We start from the raw sequence: 24714 nt of genomic DNA on the forward strand, positions 1-24714 counted from the left end.
CCCAAATATAATCGCTATGGAATTTACTTTTGGTCTTTGTCTCTATTTGGGGGGAAATAACAAAAACGAGTTCCTCCCTTTTATTACACATTGTGATTAATTCTTGATGTGTGTGGTCTGTTCCTGGATAATGTGTAGCACCGGGAGGGATGAGGAGGGGGTGTCACACACTTACAAATACATGTATTTCCCTGTTTTCCGCTTTAAAAATGAATGACTGCATTCTTTCTCGAGAGCCTCGGAGTTTGTCTGTCTTTATTTCACCCCAGTCCCTTTCTTTCTTTAAAGCTTTCTCCCTCTGTCTCCTCAATGGCTGAATTATAGCATACAGTTGATGGGAATGTCTCTGGGACAAACAGCAGTTGTCAAGCTGGAGTTCATGAGAAGCTGAGCTATGAGCTTGACTCTCAATGGGTCTCTTGTAGTTTCTGAATGAAGTCATCTGTGGGTCTTGACCGCCCTGTTGACTTTTCCCCAATAAAAGCCATTAGGCCCATTGTCCACTAGCTTACAAATAAAAAAGCCACAGTGGCTATTATGTGGTCGTAGTATTACAAGGAGGCTACAATAGAGGGATATTTCCTCTACAACTGTTTGATTAGGTCAGCTAGTTCATCACAAACTTCCTTAAAATGTGTTATTTGAAACAACATAGAATGCAGAGACATTTTTTCTGTCATTGCTCATAAAAAAATTTAGCATGACATGTTTTCTGATACTTGTTGATTTCTTAACTATGGACCTGTGATTTGTTTGCATTGAATTACAGCATGCCATTTCTTAAAAGAGGAGTTTTTCTTAGCTCTCCGGTTGAATACGCCGTGCCAATTTTGCCCTTTAGTCCAATAAGCTGTAGGTAGAAGCTGCCAAGTTGTAGTCTTAACACACTGTACACGAGAGGCGATAGAGGAGTTTGGCTTCTGTGCTGTTCAGCAGTTTGGTCAATGCAGCTATGTTTGATGGTGCCAAATAAACGCTCTGTCTGCCTCCTGCCAGTAGTGATTTATGGCCGAATACATCCTTGCCCTGTCCACTTTATCCACAAAGAAAAATGATTTTACAATTGAGCAGAACTTAGGCCTTGAAGACTCTACATGGGGATAGAGAGGCAGAATATTTTATTGACATCATTTGGATGCGCGATGAATACTTCATTCTCAAGGGGCTGACGATGACTTTCAGAGCACAGTTTCTTTACCCTTCTGTTTTTCATGCACAAGACAGAGGATGTGTTACACATTTAGAGAGCTATAATTATAGATTAATATTGTATTCAGGGTTTACTTGTAACCAGCAGGCTATATGTATTTTGTGTCAGAAGAAGGATGCAAGCTGTTAGAGGCTGTAGAGGATGACATTTTTACGTGGAGCTGCTTTTCTAACCCAGCACTGGGACGGCAAAATGGATCTCAGCACTCTCTGCACTGAGGCGCCCATTTGTCCTCGAGCACTGTGGAGAGAGAATTTGGCCTAAAAGATGAAAATTCTTTAAATCTCCCATGTGTACGAATTGTTTTGGTGCTTGAAATGGGTTTACCAGAGTCTGAGGTTCACCGAAGTAGTATAATGCATGAAAAGAAATTGTAAATAAATGCATAATATCTGTCTAAAATTATATTTTGTAATAACTCTGTCTTCACATTAGGCATATCAAGCTTTATCAAGCTTAAAATTAATTTAAACCCCCCCCCCCCCCCCCCAAATATGAACTATATATATAAACACAGAATAAACACAATATTGCATGTGCTTCACTGGGCCCTGGCAGCTCTGTTTCACTTTCATTCTCCATTAAAGAAATACAAATTTCGGACATTTATTACGACTACGTTCATTATCTTCCACCAGATGCCCCACACTCAACATTCAGACCTAAGAGGAATGTGGGGGAGGACACAGGTGTCTTTCTCCCATTTCACAAACCAGATATGTCCAGTAGTTCATCTTTCAATATAAAATCAAACACATAAACAAAGTGTTATCTGCACAGAACAGTATGATAATGGCCAAAATATTTACATTCATCTTTACTATTTGTTTAATCAAGAAAATAAAAGGCAGAGTAATCAATAATTCAAATAATTGTTAGTTCCGGGTCTAATCACAATATGCTCTTAAGCTGCACTAATCAATATTTGTGTATAAACAGTTGATGCATCACCTAATTCTGCAGTTACACTCTACAAAGGCTTCTAGCTTCTTTGGCTTATTGTTAAGATTTTTTGGCCTACAATATTAATGAACAGCAGTAGCTAGCAGCTGTTTTTAGCAAGAAAGCTTGCTTAAACCTTCTGTGCACCTGTACAGCACCAAACAGCTGGTGAATTTAGATATTTTTTTCGGTGGCTACAAACTCAAGTAAAAATGAATGCTGATGCTGCTCCGTATCTGTTGGATCTATAATTAGCATTGATTTTAGCGTGCCACAGAGCTACAGAGTACTGTTGGCACCACACACACCTCCCTCACCTGTTAATGGGTTAGGAGGAAGGCAAGGGAGAGAAGAACGGGAAACTTTCACCTGGCTCTGTCGGGTACATGCAGATGAACATCTGCCAGATGACGCAAAACTACCGGAGGAGTTTAGCCTACAGGTGAGTGGGAGCTCCAGGATATACTTGAAAATCTGCAACATTTCCCTTGGATTAATTAAACCTTAGCCACATTGTTTTGGAGATAAAAACAAGTTTTTGCCCACAGAGATCTCTTCCTGTCTCTCTTGCTTGGTTACCTAGTACAATCCATAAATGGGGAAGTGCAATTTTATATGACTGGTGTGGCTAGGATTCGCTCAAAGTCTCATTTGATTGGATGAATTTTTGTAAGTTATTTTTGAGTTATCAAACATTTGAAACCCTTTTACTGAAGAGAAAATACAGGGATTTGATGGGGATTTTTGTATTTTCCATATAAAAAGAGATAGTTGAAGCAATTGAGGAAAGGAAATACTTTATTTTATAAGGTAGATCATGCAGGATCAGAGGTGTGTTTCTCCGTGGACCGATACTGGAAGACGGGCAGGATTACTGTGTGGATCCCTTGGTCCGACACAGGGTTGCAGGCAGATCGACGGTGTAATTCCCGTGGATCGACACTGGAGGGCAGGCAGATTAGCAGAAGACGGTACCGGGTTGAAGCTGGTTCGGGAATGAAGCCTGTATGACGACTGTTCCGGCATGAAGACTGTACGGACTGACAACACAGGTCTGGAGGACCAGGGTTCAAATACTGCCCAGATCTCATTAGTGGGATCTGGGTCTGGTGTGTCAGCTCGCAGGAGGTACTTAACTGAAGTGTCTGTAGCTGTGTGGCCATGGGAGGTGTCTGGTCTGACGGGGATCCTGACACTCCCTGGGTTTCCCTTCTCTGGGTCTTTAAATGGTCAAATGGTAATGTTCTGTACTTGCTTTTCTAGTCTTTCCGACCACTCAAAGCTGTTTAACACGACATATCATCATTCACCCATTCATACACTGATGATATGAGCTACCGATGATATGAGCAGGTGCCACCTGCTCATCAGCACATTCACACATACACACACACACCGTAGGCAATTTTGGCAAGTGTCTTGCCCAAGGACGACCCCGTTTTCCACTGAGCCACAGTCGCTAAAGAAAAGTGTGCAGCAGGGTGGATCTAATCCTTAAATCAAGGGACCAGTTACTGTTACTGTACGGTATAGGGTCAAGCTTTGCACCAGTATCTCATTAGGAGAAGGACAGCTGTGCAGAGGCGGACAGCCTGTTACCAGACATACAAGTTTAGTCATAGCAGGCCAATGACCACTTGGCCACTTGTAGAACACTCAAACAGTGGCTCGTTCAGATCTGGATACTGTCTAATTCCTCATCAGCAAAGAGAGAGTTTTATGACAGGTAGAGGCAGAGAAACATCTGGTTGTTTGCTGTCACTGCATCTGTTAGAGCTGTTACAAAGGTTGTTATCAGCCCTGGCGAGCAGGCTGCTGCTTCAGAAAATGTTCTCTGTTCCGTTTTTTTGGACTCTATATAAATCATTGGAAGCCAAGTTCCACCAGGGTTGGAACTTCTGAGTTTGAGTTGCTTTGAGTCAAGTGCCAAGTGGAAGGTCTTGAGGTTTTATTTTTGAATACTAACTGATGCTGGATCCTACAGGCTGTTTGGTCTCTCCTAACACAAGAGGGCAATGTGAAAGCCTTGGACACTACTATATGCTAGATTTTATCAGGTTATATATCGTGACAGGACTTTGTTTACGTGACAGGATGAAAACATATTTCAGAAAATGTTTGGAGGTGCAGCCAGATATCTTACTAATTCAGACAGCAAATCTTCTATACTATCTGACAATGAAAGCAAGCAAATATTTAGCTCTTGAATATCTGTCTTTCATTTTCTCAGAGGCCACAAAGACTAAAATGTTAATGCACTTGTTCTGCAAGTCACCAAAAATTCAAGGAAAGATGCAGCGTAAAAGAGTCATAATAATGTACTATCAGGCTGTGCTTTACTTCCACATTAAGATGTATCTGGAGTGAACCTACTGCACAGAGTTTGCAGCTTGACTCCGTGGGAGCTGCCACCTTCAACCTGGCCTGCTACCTCGGTTTTTCTCTCGTTTCACAACCTGGACTGCAAGCAAGCCTGTCAATCACCACCCCCCCCCCCACACTGCCTGACCCACTGGCAATCTTGCCATGGCAACACAAATCCCAGCAGCCCTAGCTGTCAAGAAAAGGAGTGCTCATAAGTATGAAAGACAAGAGCCTCTGATCCAGTTTACAGGCATGGGGTGTGTGCCCTGGACCATACACGAATAATGCATCGTTATTTATTTCATTTTTTTGTGACGCAAAGCCCGAAAAAGAAACTCATACTATAAATTTTAGATTGTATAATCAAATACGCCCAAGAAAGATGTGTTTAAACTAAATATATAATCTTGCTTGCACAAAGGAGACTAGGAGTAACAATGGGGGATAGCCCTGTGTCAGCTCTCTCTCCAATCACGGCTGCCTTGGCTTGAAATATAAATGCAGAAGAAAGATTAGATTAAATCTTGGCCAAACACGTATGCAGATCTATTGACAGACCAATGGCACTATAAAATATAACTACTGATTAAAAGCCTTCCTTAAAGTCTTGCTGCCTAAATCTGTTTGTTCCTTTAAAATTAAAATAAACATGAGAAATGTTATAGAATCTTAAAGTGGCAAACATCAAGGTTTTCATTTGTTTGTTAAGTCACTATCTATTGCCAAAGAAGCTAACACAATGGTGAGGGAAACCCCACTGATTAAAGTATTCATTCATTCATTCATTCATTCATTATCCAAACCGCTTATCCTGTTCAGGGTCGCTGGAGCCGATCCCAGCTGACATTGGGCGAAGGCAGGGTACACCCTGGACAGGTCGCCAGTTCATCGCAGGGCACATGTAGAGACAGACAAACATTCACGCTCACATTCACACCTACGGGCAATTTCGAGTCTCCAAATAACCTAAGCTGCATGTCTTTGGACTGTGGGAGGAAGCCGGAGAACCCGGAGGGAACCCACGCTGCAACGGGGAGAACATGCAAACTCCACACAGAAGGACCACCCGGGATCGGGGATCGAACCCGGGCCCCTCTTGCTGTGAGGTGATAGTGCTAGCCACTACACCACCGTGCAGCCCATTGATTAAAGTATGGCGACATGCTTTTCTCATCATGCGACATGATTAAAGTATTCAAATATTTATTTATTTGCAGTAGTACTGCAGTATTTATGCTGTATTACATTTTTTTCTCCATTCTATACACACAAAATGGATCAATCTACACAATTCTGAAAAATAGCATGTGAGAATTCAATTTTGGATGCAGCCAAAGGGTTCTTTCGTAAATCCAATTTGATGCTCTGCCATAAAATTAGAGCAAGGGTGTTCTATTTCTATAGAAATGAATGAACAGGTACTAAGTTAAAATGGATGAAAGAAAAGCATGTCGCCAGTGAGGTTGACAATGATTATGATGGGAAATGAGAGTGTAACAATATTCCTATAAAAATAAGTTGGAAAACGTAACTCACATTACAGTAGGAGTTCTTGAAAATGTCACCTACTGTAGTTAGTTTCGGTTTTATTAAATAGTATGGCAAACAAGTAACTTTGACATATTAACTGCCCTTAGTACTCTGCTGCTCCGTCTCCTCAGACAGAGTGCCCAGATTATAAACTCTGCCACTCCGACACTGTGGTCCTCTGAATAACTGAACGGTACATTACAACAGCGCAACAAATGAACAAACGATTCATTTTTTGCCAGATCGCTCTCTTACGAACGCATCCAAAGACTCCAGACCACTAAATTGAAAAATTGTAAAGCGAGCAGCAGGATGACTCGTGTATGTTTCCACTGTAGCTCAACTTCAGGAATCACTTTTTGTTAAATTTACCACTGCACAATATTCAGACGGACATTAGCCCAAGTAATAGCTGTTAGTACTGTCAGTTAGCATTGGAGATCAATGGCAATTGTGAATGCTTTAAATTAAAAGCTTTAAAAATGTTTGAAAATGTATTCAGACAGATAAGTTCATACATGGAGAAACGCATATTTTTATATATTCAGGGAAACTAAAACACAAAGCTTTTGAAATAAATAATACAAATCTGATTGAGCAGTTGTATGTATATAAGTTACAATAGAAACATATCTAGATGAATAAAAATACTTGACTTTTTCATGTGCTATCAACATTGCTTTAGTGGTTGTTGGTGTCTGCTTTGATTTATAAGTCATAAGCCCTGATTTCATTCCCTAACCCAGTCGCTCTCAAACTGTTTCTGTCATGCCCATCCTTGCGGAGATGGATTTATGTTTTATCAGTCTTTAACAATATTTAGGAAAGTAGTAGGAAAATAAGTCAAGGTGAATGGTTTAGCTTCAGGTTAGCAATATAGCTATGCTAGCATCAGGGCACTCATTTATTGTTTGTTTATTGTTCCCACACAAACCATTATCATTCAACTTTATTTTCACTACGCCCTCCTTGGAGGACCCGCTTCTTACTAAGAACCACGGCACTAACCAGTCATTTTCTTCAGTAGTAGCTTACATGTATCTCTCTCCTCCACCTTGTGTTACAGGTCATCCTGATCCTGACCAAGTACTACCACGCTGACTCCACCAAGGTGCTGGAGAGCTCACTGTGGAGGTAGGCTAAACATTTACACCATGTTTGCTCTTGCTCGATGTCTTTAATGTCATGTTTGTCCCAGACTCACGCAGACCTTTCACCGGCAAGCAGCTTCCCTTTAACAGCGAGGTCAGTGTAGGTCTCGCTTATCTCTCCGCTGTGCTTCCTCAAAGAGTGATACAGAGCGCTAGGGCGGTCAAAACATCAGCAGGTAGCTACTGGTAAAGTGGTAGACCGGAGAGTGGCGCTGCAAGGCCAAAGTAGGCATCTGTTTGGGCAGATAGCATATCAGCATGGCATAGGGCAGGACGGCGGGCACCGGCAGTGCCAGGGAAAGGGGTCAAGTCTGGCTGGCAGAGCAAAGCTGCCTTTCACCAAAATACTTCACACATCACTTGCTTTGAGCGGCGGGAAAGGCAATGCATCCATTCCACTCCACTTCACAACAAGTATATCTTGCACTCTTACATACATGCTCATGTATTATTAATGTCCTCTGTATTCTGCATCGACCTACCAGCTCCTTGGGGACTGCTATGTAGTTGAGCCTGACCTTCTTCTAGATAAGGGTGTGGAGGAAACTTAATTATATTCAAATCCTAATAAAAACTTGGATAAAACAGGGCTCATAACACTGGCTAAAATTAGAAGGCATTCACACATGGCAAAACTGGTCTAATTGTGGTACTTAGTTAATGCCATTCACCTCACTGAGTGCTCCATGACTTTAAAGCTCCGGCCTCTCATTAGCTCTGACTGCCTGTCCTCCTGTAGGACAGATATGAATAATGTACAAAGCGTGTTTTTCTCCTTCCCCTGTTAATGTTTTAAGTTTTGCAGTGTATATATAATGCTGCAGATTCCCCACTGGACTGCCCACTTCAGAACTTCAATCTGAATTCAACCTAAATTGGCAGAGACTGAAAAAGTTGCCAGTTGGCATCAATGTCCAAAAAGCAGAAATTGCCAAGAAATTAGCATGTTTCCAAGAGGACCTCTGACCACGTTGTGGTAGGTATTATGTGTGGAGTGTACCTCAGTACCTTGTAGTTGTCAGTTGGTGGTGTGTGGACAGCCACAATCCACTGGCCTGTATGCTTTGTGGTCCCTGGGCTGTAGCATCAAACAAGGAAGAAGGGGGAAGATGAATGGGTTTGCCGTCTTGCTCTGTCAGGTGGTGTAGATCAACATGTCAGGTTTCACACTGGGGGAAACTTAACAGCACAGAGAGGGGAACGTTTTTCAGGGCGGCTGAGTTAATGAGCTTAGTCCCTTTTAGATCAGCGGTGGTCTACAGAGGCACACAATCTGTGTCTTCACAGTTGAGAAACTATAAACGTTAGTGGCCTAGGTGAATTCAACCCAAACAACTGGGTATCACTTATCCAAAAACAGTAGAGGTTTGTATGTCCATCAATTCTTTGGATTGTATAAGTCCTATATGTAGCACTCAGTCATGTCTATGTGCATTTATTCACATGAAAATGACTCAAGGCTACTTCGACGTGCAGATAGTATTAACCGGAGACTTAACCACGAACCTTCTGGTTAAAGGACGACCAGCTCCATCCACTGGGCCACAGCACCCCATTTCATTTCAACATGAAGGCCATCAAACTGTGTTTTAGTTTCACAAACTTTTCCAGATCACAAACCATATAATTGATAGGTGCAGAAAACATATCAGTCATGTGGGTTGTTTTTGGAAAAATGATATAAGTTATTGGAAGGAACTGACAAATTACCCATTTTGTTGAGTAGGTATAAACTAAGGCTTGTTGAAAAACCTGCATATGTCATGAAGGACTCATGTTTGTCCAAAGTGTAAACAATACTTATTTCAGAGAAAACCCTGGACTGCTCCATGCACTATGGTGTGAAATTGTGAACTTGTTCCTTTAATCATAACCATAACCACACTTCGTGCCATGTCTCTGTTTGTCAGTGTGCTGTGGGGAGTTGTGTCTGTCCCCAGGCTTTGGAATCAGTGCTGAATCTTTTATCATTGCTGCTTGTTACTCCTGGATGTGTGTCCTTCAGTCTGTTATGGCTGACCCAAGGAGCCAGACTATAATATGGCTGATATTAGAGCTCCAAACATCCCTCTAACTTGTCTCATGAGAATGGCTCTGTTTTGGAGTGGCAACTCATGGACCACTTTCCCAGACAGTTTATGATTGTCGTTGAAGTACGCAAGTGAAAATGTACCTCAGGTAGATGATTCTGATTTAGCCATGTGAGGCCATAGTACTGCACAGCTGTCATTTTCTGTCACTCTCTCATTTTCTAACTCTGTTATGTTCATTCTGTACACATGACATCTATCACACTTCTGTCCATCCTTGGAGAGGGATCCCTCCTCTGTTGCTCTCCCTAAGGTCTCTTCCTCTTTTTGAGTTTTTCCTGTTCTGATGTGAGGGTTCCGGGACAGAGGATGACGTATGTGTACAGATTGTAAAGTCCTCTGAGGCAAATTTGTGATTTTGGGCAATACAAAAATCTATTGAAATTGAAATTAAAATTCTGTCATGACATGGCAGTTATACCACACTTGACACATGGGCAACATTTTTAGGGGGGAATATACCTAGTGCGAAATGCCCGGTGGTATTAACAATGTAATAACAATAACTTGTTTCACCAGTCAATTTGGAACAAACTGTTCAATTCAACAAAAAGATCTTCTAGATGGCAGAAGGGTACATTACAGCTCGAGTTTCCTCACCTGCGAAAAGCCATCACATCCTGTTCTTTTTCTAGTCAAATCTCTTTGTTTATGATGCCTGAAAATATTTCCTGTCATATTTGTCGTGTTGCCTTAGGCCAGGGGTCGGCAACCGTTTCTATCCAAAGAGCCATTTTGCTCTATTTTCCACCAAATAAAATTCATCTGGAGCCGCAAAAGCTATTTGATATCACAGCTTATAAAGTTTTGTATATAGTTATATTATATATACAAAAACTAGTTTGTTGTATTTATGAAATTATAGAACAATAATAAAGACAATTCTTGACATTGTATTGCTATTTTACCTGTTCGAACAATATCAAACTCTTATGAAGAGGAGAGTTTGCTGCAGCAGTTGAGAAATCATCTCCAGCGTGATACTTTTCAGCAAATGCTGTGTTTGTTCTGGAAGTGACATTCAGCATTACATTGTTTGCATATGTCAAGCATACAGGTAAGTCAGCATCGTTGGCAGTGAAAGCAAATGAATACGTCCACGCTGAATTAAACTCTCTATTTTCCTCCGTGACTTTTCTTTTTTTGGATTCATCCATTGATAGTTTACTGAGGGCGGGGGTCTGCAGATCATGATTAGCCACCTGCAGGGAAAGGCGCTTGACAGGTGTAATAGGATGTGACGCACATTTTAGTTGACAAAATATTAAAACATGTTTATTTACGGTCAGGTATTACTGTCACAGCTCTGTCACTTCTGTCTAGCTTTTTCCACTTTTCACTCACCTAATCAGTTCATTCAGTGCACCTGCCAGTCACACTCACCTCATCAGCTCATCACTCTCACCCTGCCTCTTCACTATTTAAACCCCTGCCTCACACACACTCACTGCCAGATCGTTCTCCGCATTCATGCTAAACTTTCCCGCATTCACCCATGGACTGATTCCCTGTTGCCGACCCTGCCTGTTCCGGACTACCTCGCCTTGCCTCTGCCCTGGTAACTTACTCAGCCTTTCTGTCCTTGACCACGAGAATCCTGTCGCTGATTCTTCCGGAGAATATTCTGCCTGTCGTGTTGAAAATAAAGAACTTAAATCATACCAGTCCCGGTGTTGTCGTACTGCTCCTGGGTCCTAACTACACCCGTTACAGTACGATCTGGCCACATCATGGATCCAGCAGACGGCACCACGGCATGGAGCCGGCTTGAGGCGATCGAGGAGACGATGCAGCGAACCGAGACCATGGTGGTCACCAATACCGCCGAGGTTCACCACACCCAGGCGAATCAGAACCAGATTCTCATCACGTTGATTGACCAGGTACGACAACTCACGTCAGTCGCAGCTCCGACCAACGCGATGGCGTCGCCGCCGCTTGCTCCGGTTCACTCGGGAATGGATCCAGCAATTTCTACGGCGGTCTCAGAGCCCCGGGTGGGGGAGCCTGAACGTTATGCTGGGGATCCTGAGGGTTGCAACGCATTCCTGACGAACTGTTCCATCCTGTTTGCGTTGCAGCCCCGCACCTTCGCGTCTGAGGATGCCAGGGTGGCGTTTACCATCAACTACCTGACTGGGAGAGCTCGCCTGTGGGGAACAGCGGAATGGGATCGTCGGACTCCTGCCTGTGCTTCCTTCCAGTCCTTCTCCGCCGAACTACGCAAGGTTTTCGGACTGGTGTCCAGAGGACCGGACGTCACCGGAGGGCTAATGGGGCTCCAGCAGGGCCACCGATCTGTCACGGACTACGCCATTGATTTCCGGACTCAGGCACGATTAAGCTCTTGGAACATGGATGCCCAGTGTGACGCATATCTACTCGGGTTAGCGGATTACGTCAAAGATGAAGTCATCGCGTTCGAGCTACCCACATCCCTGGACGGACTTATCGAGGCAACCTCCAGAGTGGATCGCCGCATCCAGGTCAGGCGGCTGACAAGGCGCCGGGAACAGTCAAGCCAGGCGGGTCATGTTTGCTCACAATTGCCCGTTAAAAGCCCGGGCTCGCCAGTAAGGAAGGAAGTACTGGTGAGCCGAGCAGTTTCCCGATCCTCCGCCTGTCAACGACCACTTTTCCACGCCCAACTACTGTTACGGGGGCTCCCATACAATTTCCACCTTCCTGGATTCTGGAGCAGACGCATCTATTATGGACGAGGACCTCTGTACACAGTTGGGGATCGACCGGATACCTCTTCCCCAGGCTGTTCCAGCCAGCGCCCTGGACGGTCATCTTCTGGGCACAGTGACGCATCAAACCGTTCCGGTACACATGCTGCTGTCCGGCAACCATCACGAGACCATCAGCTTCCACATCTTGCAAACCCCTCGCACCCCCTCATTCTGGGATACCCCTGGCTGCGTCGACATAATCCGCACATCGACTGGACTACGGGGGCTTTTCGGGGTTGGAGCCAGTCCTGTCATCTAGTCTGCCTGAAGCAAGCTGCCGTTCCCCGAGGTGCCGTGCTCACCAATTCCACCCCTGAGCTTACAGGGGTTCCTGCGGAATACTTGGACTTTAGGGAGGTGTTCAACAAGTCCAGGGCCATGTCTCTGCCTCCCCACCGTCCGTATGATTGTGCCATCGACGTCCATCCTGGTACGTTCCCACCTAAGGGGCGCCTGTATTCCCTGTCTGCTCCTGAAAGAGAAGCGATGGACAATTATATTAACGACTCCCTGGCTTCCGGTATCATACGCCCCTCGTCCTCTCCTGCAGGGGCTGGATTTTTCTTTGTGGAAAAGACTCTCAGACCCTGCATCGACTACCGGGGCTTAAATGAAATCACGATTAAGAAACGGTACCCCTTGCCGCTCATCGCAACGGCCTTCGAGCTACTTCAAGGAGCCACCATCTTCTCCAAGCTTGACCTCCGCAATGCCTATCACCTGGTCCGGATCAGGGAAGGGGATGAGTGGAAGACGGCATTCAATACACCTAAGGGACATTACGAGTACCTTGTGATGCCCTTCGGCTTAACCAACGCCCCCGCCATCTTCCAGGCCCTGGTTAACGACGTGCTCCGAGACATGTTGGACCGGCATGTATTCGTCTACCTCGACGACATCCTGATCTTCTCCAAGAACCAAGAGGAACATGTGCACCACGTCCAGTCCGTGCTTCAACGCCTACTGGAGAACTCCCTGTTTGTGAAGGCGGAGAAGTGCGAGTTTCATGTTCCCACGGTCTCATTCCTGGGTTATATTGTCTCCCAGGGCAGCATCCAGATGGACCCCGCTAAGGTTGCCGCTGTCACTACCTGGCCTGTCCCAAGCTCCCGCAAGCAACTTCAAAGTTTCCTGGGTTTCGCCAATTTCTATCGGAGGTTCATCAGGAATTACAGCGCGGTCGCTTCCCCACTCACCGCCCTCACCTCCTCCAAGACCCCTTTCCGTTGGACTTCTGCAGCTGAAGAGACCTTCCAGAACCTGAAGTCCAGGTTCACTTCTGCACCCATCCTCCGAGTCCCGGATCCAGACAGACAATTTGTGGTGGAGGTGGATGCCTCCGACATAGGAGTTGGGGGTGTCCTGTCCCAGCGCTCGGCCACTGACCACAAGCTCCATCCCTGCGCCTTTTTCTCGCGACGGCTTTCCCCCGCCGAGAGAAACTATGACATTGGTAACCGAGAACTACTAGCAGTGAAGCTGGCCCTGGAGGAGTGGCGGCATTGGATGGAGGGGACCAAGCTTCCATTCCTGGTTTGGACCGACCATAAGAACCTTGAGTACATCCGCACAGCCAAGAGACTCAATTCCCGACAGGCCAGGTGGTCGTTGTTCTTCACCGGTTCCACTTCACGCTCTCCTATTGCCCCGGTTCCCGCAATGTCAAGCCTGATGCCCTTTCCCGTCAGTTCCAGGGGGAGGAGGAATCCACCTCTGGCTCCTCATCCAGCCTCCCTGCCTCCTGTCAAGTAGGCATTCTCACCTGGGAGATTGAGGAATCGGTGAGGGCCGCGACTAGGGGTCAAGCCGGTCCCAGCGCGTGCCCTCCTAACCGCCTGTTTGTCCCTCAGGCTCTTCGGTCCGACGTCCTCCAGTGGGCACACTCCTCTCTACTTACCTGCCACCCGGGCATCCAGAGGACCCAGGACGTCCTGCGGCAGCGCTTCTGGTGGGTCTCGCTCAATGAGGACACCAGGGAATTCGTCAACGCCTGCCCTGTGTGCAACCAACATAAACCTTCCCACCAGGCTCCGGCTGGCCTCCTGCGGCCTCTCCCAGTGCCTCATCGTCCGTGGTCTCACATCTCCCTGGACTTTGTCACCGGACTACCATAATCTGAGGGCCACACCGTCATTCTGACGGTGGTCGACAGATTCAGCAAGCTGGCCCATTTTATTCCTCTCCCCAAACTCCCATCTGCCAAGGAGACGGCTGAACTCATCTGTCTGCATATCTTCCGCCTGCATGGAATTCCAGTCGACGTTGTCTCCAACCGAGGGCCTCAGTTCACCTCCATCTTTTGGAGGGAGTTCTGCACTGTGCTGGGGGCCACTGTCAGTCTGTCTTCGGGGTTTCACCCTCAGTCCAACGGTCAGACGGAGAGGAAGAATCAGGAGATGGCATGGTCTCCCAGAATCCTGCCTCCTGGTCCCGCCAGTTGATGTGGGTGGAGTATGCCCATAACACCCTGACCAGCTCCGCCACAGGCTTGTCACCCTTTCAGAGTGCTTATGGGTTCCAGCCACCTCTGTTCCCTGCATTGGAAAGGGAAGTTTCCTGCCCATCTGTCCAGACATTCATCCGCCGCTGCCGCCAGACCTGGGCTAGGGCCCGAGCAACCCTGCTCCGGTCTGCGGACCGCTACGCTACAGCGGCTAATCGACACCGCACTCCAGCCCCTATCTATCAGGTGGGTCAGAGGGTGTGGTTGTCAACCCGGGACCTACCTTTGCGGGTGGAGTCTAAGAAGCTGGGTCCAAGGTTCATCGGGCCGTTCGAAATTGAGAGGATCATCAACCCGGCGGCAGTAAGGCTCAAGCTCCCCAAATCCATGCGCATCCACCCCACATTCCATGTATCCAAGGTCAAACCGGTCCTGGAGAGTCCATTGGTGCCGGCTGCTCCACCTCCTCCGCCTCCTCGCCTCATTGAAGGAGGTCCGGTCTACTCTGTTCATCGCCTGCTGCGCTCCTGCCGCTGGGGGCGAGGCCTTCAGTACCTGGTCGACTGGGAGGGATACGGTCCGGAGGAGAGGCAATGGGTTCCGGCTCGGAACATCTGTGACCCCCGACTCATCGCCAGGTTTCATAGGCAGCACCCAGAACAACCGTCTAGGACCCAGACGACTGCCAGGAACACCCAGCAGGTCCCCGGTGCGGACTATGAGAGACCTCCCTCGGGGCCCAAGAAACCCTACCACCTGAACCCCCCCCCACCCACCCGGATGGGGATTCTGACTCTGCAGCCTCTGAGGAGTTTTTAACTCCTCCGGGCCCCCTCCACCCTCCCTTGGGAGACGTTTTTTTTTCTTTTTTCTTTTTGGACTTCCGGAGCCGTCCCTTGAGGGGGGGTTCTGTCACAGCTCTGTCACTTCTGTCTAGCTTTTTCCACCTTTCACTCACCTAATCAGTTCATTCAGTGCACCTGCCAGTCACACTCACCTCATCAGCTCATCACTCTCACCTGCTTACTCTGCCTCTTCATTATTTAAACCCCTGCCTCACACACACTCACTGCCAGATCGTTCTCCGCATTCATGCTAAACTTTCCCGCATTCACCCATGGACTGATTCCCTGTTGCCGACCCTGCCTGTTCCGGACTACCTCGCCTTGCCTCTGCCCTGGTAACTTACTCAGCCTTTCTGTCCTTGACCACGAGAATCCTGTCGCTGATTCTTCCGGAGAATATTCTGCCTGTCGTGTTGAAAATAAAGAACATAAATCATACCAGTCCCGGTGTTGTCGTACTGCTCCTGAGTCCTAACTACACCCGTTACAATTACTGACCTTGTTTTCTTTACTAGCAGCTGTTGTTCAGTTAAAGTCTGCATTATTACAGAGGAAGCAGCCATTATTGGAGCGAGCAGTGTGTCCAGCTGCGTTATCAGACCTACGGAGCGGCCGTCTGAAGTCACGTTAGAGCAACTAATCTACTTCCTGTTTACACCGCCACCCACCCAGTGTACGTGAATTCACGTGATATTCGATTTCAGGCGTTTGAGTCTGGACGGAGATCATTTAGAACAGAGGTCCCCAACCTTTTTTGCACCACGGACCGGTTTCATGTAAGACAATATTTTCACGGATCGGCCTTCAAGGTGTGGCGGATAAACACGACAAAATAAAATATGATCGGCATGAAAACAAATATAAAATGCATAATAAATACAACTCACAATAACGCTGAATCAGTGGGAGCCCTGAGCTTGTTTCTCTGCAACGAGACGGTCCATCTGGGGGTAATGGGAGACAATGACACCCGAAGTGTGTTCCTCATGTCCAGTCTACTCCGTCATTTTGTTTTGATTGCTGTCACTGCAGAACATCCCGCTTCACAGAGAGGGTTTTCAGTGCTTTAGTGGTGATCTCAGGATATTCAGCCTTGATCTTAATCAAACACCAGCAGAGTTGTTTTCTCAAACATACTTTTAAGGCTTCCTCTGTCGCCACATATTATGCAGAGCAGGCTTGGCTCGTCAGAATTACTCCTGATATTTAATCAGACTCCTGATATTGTCTGTTAAATGAAGCTTTCTTTTTCTTGGAAGTTGTAGCTCTTCTTCTGTCTCCTTAGTGGCCTTTCCTCTTTGCAAAGAAGCTCTCCAAAAGTGTTTTACTCATTTTCGCTAGTTTGCGGGCTTAATTTTTGAGGTAACTTATCACGTGACCGAGACAAGCGTCTTGACATGTGTCAAGAGACACAGGCGGATGAAATTGGGAGAGAATCCGGTCATTTTTCAAAATAAAACTTCTTTCATACTCTTATAATCAATAAAACGGAAATAATATAATATTTATTCTTTCTGTGCGGCCCGGTACCAAATGATCCACGGTCCGGTACCGGTTTGCGGCCCGGTTGGGGACCACTTATTTAGAAAACGATGCTGAAACGCCGTGTGGACGGAGATCGTTTAACAAAAACGTATTAGTGTGGATGTAGACTCAGGGAGCCGCAACAGAGGGGCTGAAGAGCCGCATGCATGCAAGGCTTTTTTGACCTTGAAGAGAGAGTGCAGTCGCTTTGCTGCTTGCTCATACCTCTGCTTGCCTCTGCTTGCATTTTCTTGCTTAAATTTGCCAGATATATCACATATATCACTCTTCAACGTTTGAGTGAAGACAAATCCAGAAAGTCGTCGAGCTATTTGGGTTGTTAGCTAATGCTAACTAGCAGCTAAGCTAAAGCTAAGTAGCAGCAAGATGCCTCCCTTCTCCACGGACGACTACTACAAACGCCTGCAGAAGATTGCAGTCTTGGAAACAAAAATCCACCGACTAGAAGTAAACGTGGAGGTAAATGGACTGTGTGGGAATGATACCACTTTACCATGGACTCAAAACACTGGACAAACGCAAGCTAAGACACAGCTAACTAGCACAACCAGGCCTACCAAGAAACAGGAGGAGAGAGCAGATAATGAATCGTCAAATGGTAGTCCTCCCTGGAACTCTGTCGGTGCAAAGCCGAAGAGAAAATATGTGGGAGGACGACTAACAGGCAGAGTCCAGCGCCCTGAGATTTGTGATGCGACTGGCTGGCCTGCACTACCACACAGGCAGAACTCCTCCTCAACCCCTGCACTCAGACGGACAAAGCCAAGGACAGCTGAGAAAAGTAAAACCTGCAAAAAACCTCCACAACAACCAAGCCTACAACTTCAAAACAGATTTGCTCCATTGTCGCAGGATCCTAAATCTCCATCTGATGACCTGGATAAGCAGCTATGTCCTCAAAGCAGGGTAAGAACAGAGTAAATGTGAGAGTAAAAGGCCACAGGCAAAGCTAGTGACTGGGCCTGAGACTGATTGTTGGCGACTATGCTGTAAAAGATGTCAGAACACTGTGCAGCAAGAATACCAAAATACTCTGCTTTCCGAAAGATATGGTCTCTAACATGAGAGACAAAATCCTGGACATCGTGGCTGACCATCCCATGGTGAAAAACATCATTGTGCATACAGGAAGCTGTGATATTGTGAAACAACAGTCTGAAGTTCTGAAGCGAGACTTTATTGATCTGTTAAACACAGTCAGCTCTGTCAAGGCTGAGGTGTTTATCAGTGGCCCTCTTCCACCAGTCAGAGGAGGAGATGAAGGATTCAGCAGGCTGTTTGCACTGAACAAATGGCTGTCAACTGCATGTACATTTTATCAACAATTTCTACATTTTCTGGGAGCGCAGACATCTTTTTAAGGCACATGGAGTTTGCTTGAACAAGTCAGGGGTAAAACTGTTCACCTCTAACCTATTTTTCTCCCTGCGTCATCCGTCTGTTCCTACTGCCAAGGACAAGACACAAGAGGAGTCTAAACAAGAGATAACCACACAGCATCGCCATGGAGACCTTACGGGAAGGATGCCCCCGCCTAGCGACAGCCAAAAGGAGGAGTCTCCAACCTCATCATCAGGGACCGCCTCCGATCTCCCACTTTCCCCACCCTTCCGAGACGAGGAGTCTTTACCTCCCTCCCCAGCACCTACTTCCACCCCCCAAACTCCATCCAGGTCCCTTTCCTCCCTCACACTCTCCCCATCTTCCCTCCACCTGGAGTTCACTGACCACATGAAAGAGCTGGTCATTGCTGGAACCAAACACACTCCTCGCCCCACTCCTTGACGTACAGCTCCAGCCCCACCCCCGAAACTGGCTCCAAGTCCTCAGCCAGTTTTGACACAATCGGCGAAGTTAAAGTGCCCTGCCCGTCCCCCACCTCCACTGCGGCTCCACAACCATCCTCTGTCTCCCCTACCTGATAAAGGCAATAATTGATATCTTCTGGGTCCAGGCTACAAGGCTAATGACACCAATGACTCTCTCCAGGAAAAGTCGGGGCCCTGTATGCAGCTAGCCTTCTCAATTCCTGTCCTGCTAGTTTATAGAAAAAGAAAGGTGAGGCTGCGAAGAAACAATAGTAAACCTGCAAACTTATCAAACTTAACATACATTCCTCGTCAGCCTGTCCAAATAAATTGGACAAAGAAAGCTTTAACCACATTAAAGTTAGCTTTATTAAATGTCAGGTCTCTGTCAGGAAAAACATTTTTAATCAATGATTTTATTGTCAGGCACAAACTGGACATTTTGTTTTTAACTGAAACATGGTTAAATCAAGATAACAGTGCAGCTGTTCTTATTGAATCAACACCTCACAACTTCAGTTTCATGAGTGAAACAAGAGCACATAAGAAAGGAGGTGGAGTTGCTATTTTATTTAATGATTCTCTTCAATGCAAGCAGATGTCCTTTTACTTCTTTTGAATATGTGGCTCTGAATTCCACTCAAGCTTTATTCCTAAACATTTACAGACCGCCTAAATACTGTGCAACCTTCTTTGATGAGTTTATTGAACTGCTGTCTATAATCTGTATTGATTTTGACTGTGTTGTTATTGTTGGCGATTTTAATATCCATGTTGATAATCCCCAGGACAGAGGGTCTATAGAACTATGTGGTGTCCTTGATAACTATGATCTGACTCAGCATATGACAGGATCCACACACAACAGGGGGCACACTCTGGACCTAATCATCACCAAAGGTGTAAACATTTCCAAGGTCGCTGTGACTGATGTTGCACTCTCTGATCATTTCTGTGTTTTCTTTGAGAGTGCAATCTCCTTGCACACAAATGTCCAAACCGAGGTTGTGACGAAGCATTACATCTCTGAAAACACCAGTGAACTATTTATTCAGAAGTTCTCCTCCACACCAGCCCTCTCTTGCATCTCAGTCAATGAGCTTGTAGATGGCTTCAATTCTAAAGTAAAAAATATTATTGATGCCATTGCACCCACCAAAGTGAAGGTTGTCTCGGGTAAGCAAAGATCTCCTTGGAGAAATGCTACGCTGGTCAAAATAGAGAAACGAGAGTGTCGGAAAGCTGAGCGCAGGTGGCGAAAAACTAATCTCCAGGTTCACTGTGACATCTATAAAGAGAGACTTCGCAATTATAATTTGGAACTTAGAAATGCAAGGCAGTCCTTCTCTGACATCATAACCAAAAACAATAACAATACACGCGCCTTATTTGCTACCGTTGACAGGCTAACAAACCCTCCAGTGTCGGTAGCTGCTGAGCTCCAATCCACCTGGCATGCAATCAATTTGCCTCCTTTTTTCTGACAAAATTCAGAAAATTAGACAAGCAGTCAGTGCCTCCACACCAACCACAGGATATGTGTTGTCCCCTTCTCTGAATAACATCCATTCAAATATCATGACACAATTTCTTTCAATCGACCTTAGAAGCCTAGAAGACATTATACAACATCTGAAGTCATCCTCCTGCTGCTTGGATATTCTACCAACACACTTTTTCAAAAATATTTCAAACTGCATGACCACTGATCTTTTACAAATAGTAAACACAGGTGTCTTCCCACAAGCCCTAAAAACTGCAGTTATTAAACCACTCCTAAAGAAGGCTAGTTTAGACTCCGCAACAATGAAAAATTATAGGCCAATATCAAACCTCCCATTTTTAAGTAAAATAATTGAAAAAGCGGTTTTCCAATAGCTGAACAAATTCTTAGCCGTAAATAACTGCTTTGATGTCTTCCAGTCAGGCTTTCGACAGCACCACAGTACTGAAACTGCTCTTGTTAAGGTTTTCAACGACATCCACTTAAACAGACAATGGCAGAAGTTCAGTCTTAGTATTACTGGATCTCAGTGCTGCATTCGACACGGTCATCCATGCCATACTCCTAGAAAGACTAAAAATCTGGGTGGGACTTTCTGGCACAGCACTTAACTGGTTTGAATCCTACTTGAAGGAGCGAGAATACTTTGTCTGTAGCTAATTACACATCAGAGCTGACATGTGGTGTTCCCCAAGGTTCAATACTGGGGCCTCTTCTGTTCAACATCTACATGCTTCCACTAGCTCAGATTATGGAAAACAACAAAGTGTGTTATCATAATTATGCAGACGACATACAAATCTACATAACTATGTCACCAGGGGACTATAATCCCATAAAGGGACTGGGTAACTGCATTGAACAAATCAACAACTGGATGTGCCAGAATTTTCTTCAATTAAAACCTTCTGGCTACGAGCGCCCCCATTTGGGGTCAGACTTCCGGCGAGCGGAAATTTACGCACTTCTTGCAACTTTACTCGCTGAAAAATCTGTCAATCAACACCCGCTTCAGCATCCGCCTTCCTGAGACTGACACTTCAAAGGCGGGCTCATTCCTATGGATGAGACCCAGAGACAGGCTCTGACAGCACCCTGGCTCTCAAAATTATTCTAAACAGCTGTATTTGGATGTATTGAATAATATGAGTGATAAAAAAAAGTGAAATATATAGTTATATAGTATAGAAAATTAGAATAGAGCATGAGAGAGAAATGAGAATTCGGCTTGAAATTCTGTACTCAGACCTCCTATTATGCTGGCCTGCTTCACTCAATCTAAGTAAAATTAGCTTAGAGAGACCACAAACCTGTTGTGCTATGACACAGGAGTATTTGTAGGCTTCACTCTGCAATAATTCCAAAAAAATGTTCAATGAAAGTGCTTTTTTTTCAGGCGAACCTGAAACTTTTTTCAATTTGAGCTGTGTGCCATCTTCATTCACTATTAACCAGTAACATATATACAATATTTACACAATTGAACACATCTCACAAGTGTTACCTGTATTAGACCATCAAAATTATTAAAATAGACCTTGTAGTTAGAGCTGTGGACTCTCTTGAGTATGGGTATGCAATTTTTGAGCAGAGGCCTAAAAATAGGGCTAGTAGTTACAAAGATAAAACAGAAGTAATTGTGTTTGGTACCAAGGACGAACGATTGAAAATCAGCGCTCAGCTTCAATCACTGATGTTAAAACCCACAAACCAAGCCAGAAATCTAGGTGTAGTTATGGATTCAGACCTCAATCTGAACAGCCATATCAAGACAATTACAAAATCAGCCTCCTATCACCTGAAGAATATATCAAGGATTAGAGGATTTATGTCTCAACAGGATTTGGAAAAACTTGTCCATGCATTTATCTTCAGCAGACTGGACTACTGTAACGGTGTGTTTACAGGTCTCTGTAAAAAGTCTGTCAGAAAGCTGCAGCTGATTCAGAACGCTGCAGCTCGAGTCCTCACTAAGACCAGGAGGGTGGATCACATCACTCCAGTTCTGAGGTCGTGCACTGGCTTCCTGTCCAACAAAGAATTGACTTTAAAATCCTGCTGTTGGTTTACAAAGCACTGAATGGTTTAGGACCAAAATACATCTCTGATCTGCTGCTACCTTATGAACCATCCCGACCCCTTAGGTCACACGTGTCAAACTCAAGGCCCGCCACGTCATTTTATGTGGCCCGCGAATCCGCCAGCAAAAAAATAAATAAAAAAAAATTATTATTATTATTTGGGAAAAAAAATAGTTAGACTTGAAAATAAAAGTATCCCCATGGTCGAAATTATGAGATAGAAAGTTGAAATTATGAGATAGCATGTTGTCTGTGTACCGACATTAAAACTATCACAACAGGTGGACAGGAGAGGGAACAGACCGTAAAGCGGTTTTCCAACAAGTGATTGAGTTGAAAAAGATCAAAAAATAATCCCAAAATGTTCACGAAGAGAACAATTGATGCAGAGGGAAGAAAATGTAATGAAAGATGGGAAAGCGAATACATGTTTGTGCTTGAAGGAGAAAAACGGGTCTGTCTTCAGTGTTATGAGGCAGTGTCGGTGATGAAGGAATACAATTCACGTTGGCATTTTGACACCAAACACGGAGCAAAATTTTGCCTCCAAGAAAAACATAAAATTGTCCAAGAATTAAAAGGCAGAGTGCAATCACAGCAGAATATATTTACAAAAGCTACAGCCCAGTGCATGCTAAAGGTATGTGAGCAGGTGAGCTCCGATCAGATACAGACTCTTTAAAAGTTTGATCTTTGATAGAGTAATGTGGGTTTCTTAACCCTAAATTAAAATGATTTATTATTTATTTATAATAACAGAAATGTGCTTAAATATAATTTTACATTTATATAACTGCATGTACAATATTTTTACACTTGAATAAACAATAATCAAATGCTGAGAGTTAGTTAACAATATGTTAGGGAGTCGTTACATTTATACAGTCTTAGAGTTACAACCGGCCCTTTGAGGGAAACTATGATGCTGATGTGGCCCGGAGTAAAAATGAGTTTGACACCCCTGCCTTAGGTCGTCTGGGACTGGTCTACTTTCTGTTCCCAGAGTCAGAACTAAACATGGAGAAGCAGCGTTCAGTTTTTCTGCTCCACATATCTGGAACAAAGTCCCAGAAAGCTGCAGGTCTGCTGCTGGTTTTCTGTTTGCTGCTGCCTTTAATTGAACCACATTCAATTAATATATTAATCAATTTTCTGCATTTTACTACTGTATTTTATTTCTTACACTGTTTTTTAATGTTTTAATGACTGTTTTTATTGTTTCAATGTATGTTCTTAATTGTTTTTAAATCTCCTTTTCTTTTGCCTTATGTTTTGATGCTTTTAATGGTTTTATGTGAAGCACTTTGAATTACCTTGTTGAAATGTGCGATACAAATAAACTTGCCTTGCCTTGCCTTGCCTTGCATGCGGCTCCCGAGCCGCAGGTTGCCGAACCCTGCCTTAGGTGATATATGGTAGCCGGTACACAGACGGAAAAAATAAGTTCAGTATTTTGTGTCAACGAAATGTCCGTTGCTGACATAACTCACAGGGAAGGCAAAATGTTACCACACTGGCGACTTCAGGAAAGCAGAAGCATTTTACAATGTTGTCTACAACTGCAATGCCGGACTATTGTCAAGCCAATCGCAGGGGATGGCAAGCAACTGGCACAACCCATGTGTTTACATGATGAGGCGCTGAGGTCTATTCTGCGATGAGTGCTACACATTCGTTTTTCTGGTTGAGAGAGTTGAACATTTTTCAGCTTTGGGTAAAATAATATACCTAATAATAGCCGAACAATAAAGTTTATTTATAAAGCACTAAAATCAAGTTATATTTAGTAACGATATCGAATATTGTGCCGTTGAGCCAATTTCTTTACTGTGACATCCTTAAAGCTATACTTTGTTGCCTTTTTTGAAGTTTTGAAGCTCATTTCAATACATTTTTTACTTAGAATTTAAATTGTGACACCCCTAAATGTTAGACAATCCACAAGCACTTTGTGTAATGAAAGTAATGAAAGCATCTCTGAGAGCATTGATAACCTGTGTGATATAATCTTTTTTTAGATTATATCATAATCTAAAAAAAGTTTGGATAAATTTGAAAACTCCGGGGTTACCTCTTCATGTGGACGCTTGTAAACGCATAAGTTTGGAAACGATGACGCTCACACCCGCGTTCGCTACTTGATTGGTTCTTAGCAGTCACGACGCCTCTATCATGTGAGCCTTTCCCGGATAATCACAAACAACATGTGGGGCTCATGCCTCTGTACCACCCACCCCCCCAGTGTCAACTCTCTTCCAGGACCCTGAAGCGAGCAAGAAGGATTGTAGCCGACCCCTCTCACCCTGGACATAAACTGTTCGAGCCCCTTCCATCTGGCAGGAGGCTGCGGACCATCAGGACCAAGACCTCACGCCACATGAACAGTTTCTTCCCGTCTTCAGTTGGACTCATTAACAAAGCCCGGGACCCCCACTGAGTCTGACACTTACATCCCCAAGACAATTT

General features: G+C 44.8%; 1 protein-coding gene across 1 annotated transcript in view; it reads left to right on the forward strand.

Annotated features, from left to right (window-relative positions):
• The window catches only part of sorcs2 (sortilin-related VPS10 domain containing receptor 2), a 284143-nt gene that overhangs the window by 78063 nt on the left and 181366 nt on the right, over positions 1-24714 (forward strand). The window contains exon 2 of the mRNA XM_076087245.1: positions 7113-7180. Coding sequence (XP_075943360.1) covers positions 7113-7180 — 68 coding nt within the window. The remainder of the gene's footprint in view (positions 1-7112; positions 7181-24714) is intronic.

Source organism: Anarhichas minor, unplaced genomic scaffold (assembly GCF_050575085.1).
Source record: "Anarhichas minor isolate MPS153535 unplaced genomic scaffold, ASM5057508v1 ptg000009l, whole genome shotgun sequence".
Lineage (NCBI taxonomy): Eukaryota > Metazoa > Chordata > Actinopteri > Perciformes > Anarhichadidae > Anarhichas > Anarhichas minor.